Here is a 3,150-nt window from a genome sequence, read left to right on the forward strand (position 1 = left end):
GTGTTCCCAGGACAGAGCAGATGAAAGAGCCGCTCTACAGTATGATTTGATTTTAATTTGATTAATTACTTTATACTCTGTTCCTGAAGCGAAGACACACAGTGAGAGGCAACACCTAAAGATCATTCAGATTTCCACGCGATGGAAATTTCATGTTTCACATAGCTCTGCCTGTGCTACACAGATTCAGTTTCCCATATGCAGCTGAATGCACCATCATAAAATATTTCTTATTCCAGCCCAGGGAATTTCATTACAAAGAAAGCTTTCTCCTCGGATTCCCAGCGTTTTCCACATCACAAAGTGGCTACCAGTGGGTGTTCTTACCTGTGCTCATTTGCTGTGACAGAGTTAAATGAAAATTGACTGAAGAAACTCCAAGTGAATTCATGGCTAACACTGTAACGGTATGTGTGTGCTCGGTCCAGGGAAACGAACAGGTCGTGCCATTCTCAACATCTTCTGACCACGTGATGTTTTCTGATGTCTGGTGCTTTACCACGTATCGGCTCACACTGCACAGTGAGTGATTCTTTGTCAGGGGCTGCAGCGAACGTTGGCATTAATTAATTTCCCTGCCTTAGATTTCAAAAGCAAATGTTATTTGGGCAAAAGGCACCGTCCTGATTTTAAGAAACCACGACCCAGTAAAGACATTCTATCGACTGGCCACCGTCCTGTGGGCAGAGGCAGTGTAAAGGCTTCATTCCTCCTGTCCCTCTCTCTCTCTGCAAGCAGACACGCTGCCCTGTCACCCTTCCGGTGACGGGAGCACAGGGGTAAGAGGAAAACAAACTTTCAAGTAACTCCTAGCTTTATGTCAGTGTTTTCCAAACCCCGAGCAGACGCCTGTTTGCACATTAAACACGGCAAACAGGAGCGGGCAGTCGCTCATGTACTCTTTTCCCTCTGTCCCACGTTAACCTTTCGGCGCAGTGCTGCCCAGCTGACGCGCGGTTGGGGCGCTGTTTGAACAGGCAACTGGCTGGCAGTCAGTGGCACATTCTGCTCACAGCTCGTGGTCAGCAGAACTTGGCAGCTGAACACTGACTCTCATTCTAACCTCTAGTCTTTGGTTCCATTTTTTTTCTGAGTATTAGAACAAATTGCGATTTAAGTCTCTGTTTCTTGGCATCTGCAGAGCTACCACTGGAAGCATTGGGTTTTGGATCAAAGTGAAGTAAGATTGTTCTCACCTTCCACAGAAGCGTGACGTTCTTCTGCCTCCTTGCCGGATCTTCAATAACAACTCTCCAAAACTCAGGCCCTTGTAAGGGAGCTGCAAGATCACACCATTTTGAAAGAAGCATGTCACGCCTCGGTCTGGAGCTGGACAGACCGCAGCATGCGCTCTGAAAGCACAGGTACCTTTGATATCTTGTACGAGCGTGTAGGCTGATCTGCTCCAGTTGCTCCAGTAACCTGACCCATCCAGTTCTCGGCACCGGACCTGAACAACATACTCAACACAAAGTTTCTGAACTTCTATCGCAGCTGATCTTGGTGCATTTGAAACTTCATAAAGCTGTAACAGAAGTTGGAATATTTGGAGTAAGAACAAAAGGCTGTTCAGACATCTGTGAGTCAAATCTCCTGAAAATAGATCCAGTGAGAAATATCCCTCTGGTAGCTAATGGAAGTGCTTTTAACCGTGATTTCCTGTGTGCACAAATCCCACAAAACCCAGCTAACACACTAAATGACAACGCTGCGACATCCCTGCTTCGGTCTAGATTGAAAGGGGCAGTACCTCCCATGTTGTTTCTGCCCTGTTCACAGCATAGCGAATCTGAAATTTAAGATCATCGTTTGTGAACACTGGGTTGGTCCAGCTCACGTTCAGCAGCCCAACATTCCTGGTGATTTCTGCTTTAACATTGGAGGGAGGAAGCGGCTTCACTAGAAAATGGAAAGAAAAAAAAATTACTCTAATGTCTGCACTGACATTTCTCATTAAAGCAAATCATTGTGGTTTACTTCATTCCAACATTGACCCAAACTAAAAATCACCAAAGAAAATCTGAAATATCAAAATCAGAGCATCAAAAAAACCCCAAAGTTTCTTGGTACAAACACCAAAAGATGGAGCCGGGCACTAACGGGGTGTTTCACTGCAGGAAGCAGCAGCACACATGGCCCAGAAAGGCAGCTCCTGTACAGGACTGTGCAGGCACTAAGCAGCGAATAACGGAAATATTACGTGAAGTTTTTATTTTTCCAATAGGAAACACCTCCAAAATGGAGCTTCTTCAGTGGACTGTCCACAAACGCCACAAAGCCTTCATTTGTTAATAAAGCAGAGTTAGAATAAACTTGTTTGGACTGATCAGATGGTGAGAGAGGTCAAATCAATAAAAAACCCCCAATTAAATAAGCTTTAAATCATGGGTGCTGCTAGAATGTGTTGGTTTACTATGACACGCAGCACCTTTCATCCAGCATAGGTCAGCTCTATTCACTCCTTTTTCTTTAAAGTGATGCCTCAAACAAACCAGGCTGCCAAAGTTCTGCTACAATTTCTCACCAGGCAGCATCGTTTAAAGCCAGCGCCTTCCCCCCGACAAGCGCAGAGGTGCCCCGAGCAGGCTCGCACCACAGCGGCCGTGCCGACACAGTTCCAGGTTCTCTTGGCAAATCCTCGAAGCAGCAGAAGGGCAGGATGCCCCCCCGCCATCCCTCACACCACCCGCCCTTCCGACACCCACAGCTCCCAGTAGTTCTCTGAGCATCAGGGAACTTGCTTGTCAAAAAGGCACGAGTGCCCTGTTCGAACTAGAAGGGGGCAAACCTGACAACCACGAGGCGACCAAATTAATAGTACTAATAATTCCCATAATTAGCTATAATGTGCTGGACCTTGCTTTTCCTCCCTGTGACACTTGGTTTTGCTCACTCTGTTTAAACCAGGAAATGCAAAGGACCCTTCGCTCTCATTTACGTTCTCTGTGTCCTGCCTCCCCCATCCCATAATCGATGTGTTCTACCATTCTGCTAGATTTCAAGCAGCACTTCCATGCTCTGGCTGCCACGTTTTCCCTCCACATATGTTCACGTTTGCGTCCAAAACAGACACAGTCCAACGAACGCTCTGAGTCACAGACCAGACAAGATGCGCTTTGCACATTTTGCAGTGTGAAAACACTCAAACGC

General features: G+C 46.4%; 1 protein-coding gene across 1 annotated transcript in view; it reads right to left on the bottom strand.

Annotated features, from left to right (window-relative positions):
- The window catches only part of LEPR (leptin receptor), a gene marked incomplete at its 3' end in the record, with an annotated part of 24,283 nt that overhangs the window by 1,112 nt on the left and 20,021 nt on the right, over nt 1-3,150 (bottom strand). Inside the window, exons 10-13 of the mRNA XM_010145688.1 lie at nt 1,751-1,899; nt 1,369-1,525; nt 1,197-1,279; nt 328-544 (exon numbers count right to left, since the gene is read on the bottom strand). Of these exons, the coding sequence (XP_010143990.1) occupies nt 328-544; nt 1,197-1,279; nt 1,369-1,525; nt 1,751-1,899 (606 nt within the window). The remainder of the gene's footprint in view (nt 1-327; nt 545-1,196; nt 1,280-1,368; nt 1,526-1,750; nt 1,900-3,150) is intronic.

This window comes from Buceros rhinoceros, unplaced genomic scaffold (genome assembly GCF_000710305.1).
Source record: "Buceros rhinoceros silvestris isolate BGI_N320 unplaced genomic scaffold, ASM71030v1 scaffold6301, whole genome shotgun sequence".
Taxonomy (NCBI): domain Eukaryota; kingdom Metazoa; phylum Chordata; class Aves; order Bucerotiformes; family Bucerotidae; genus Buceros; species Buceros rhinoceros.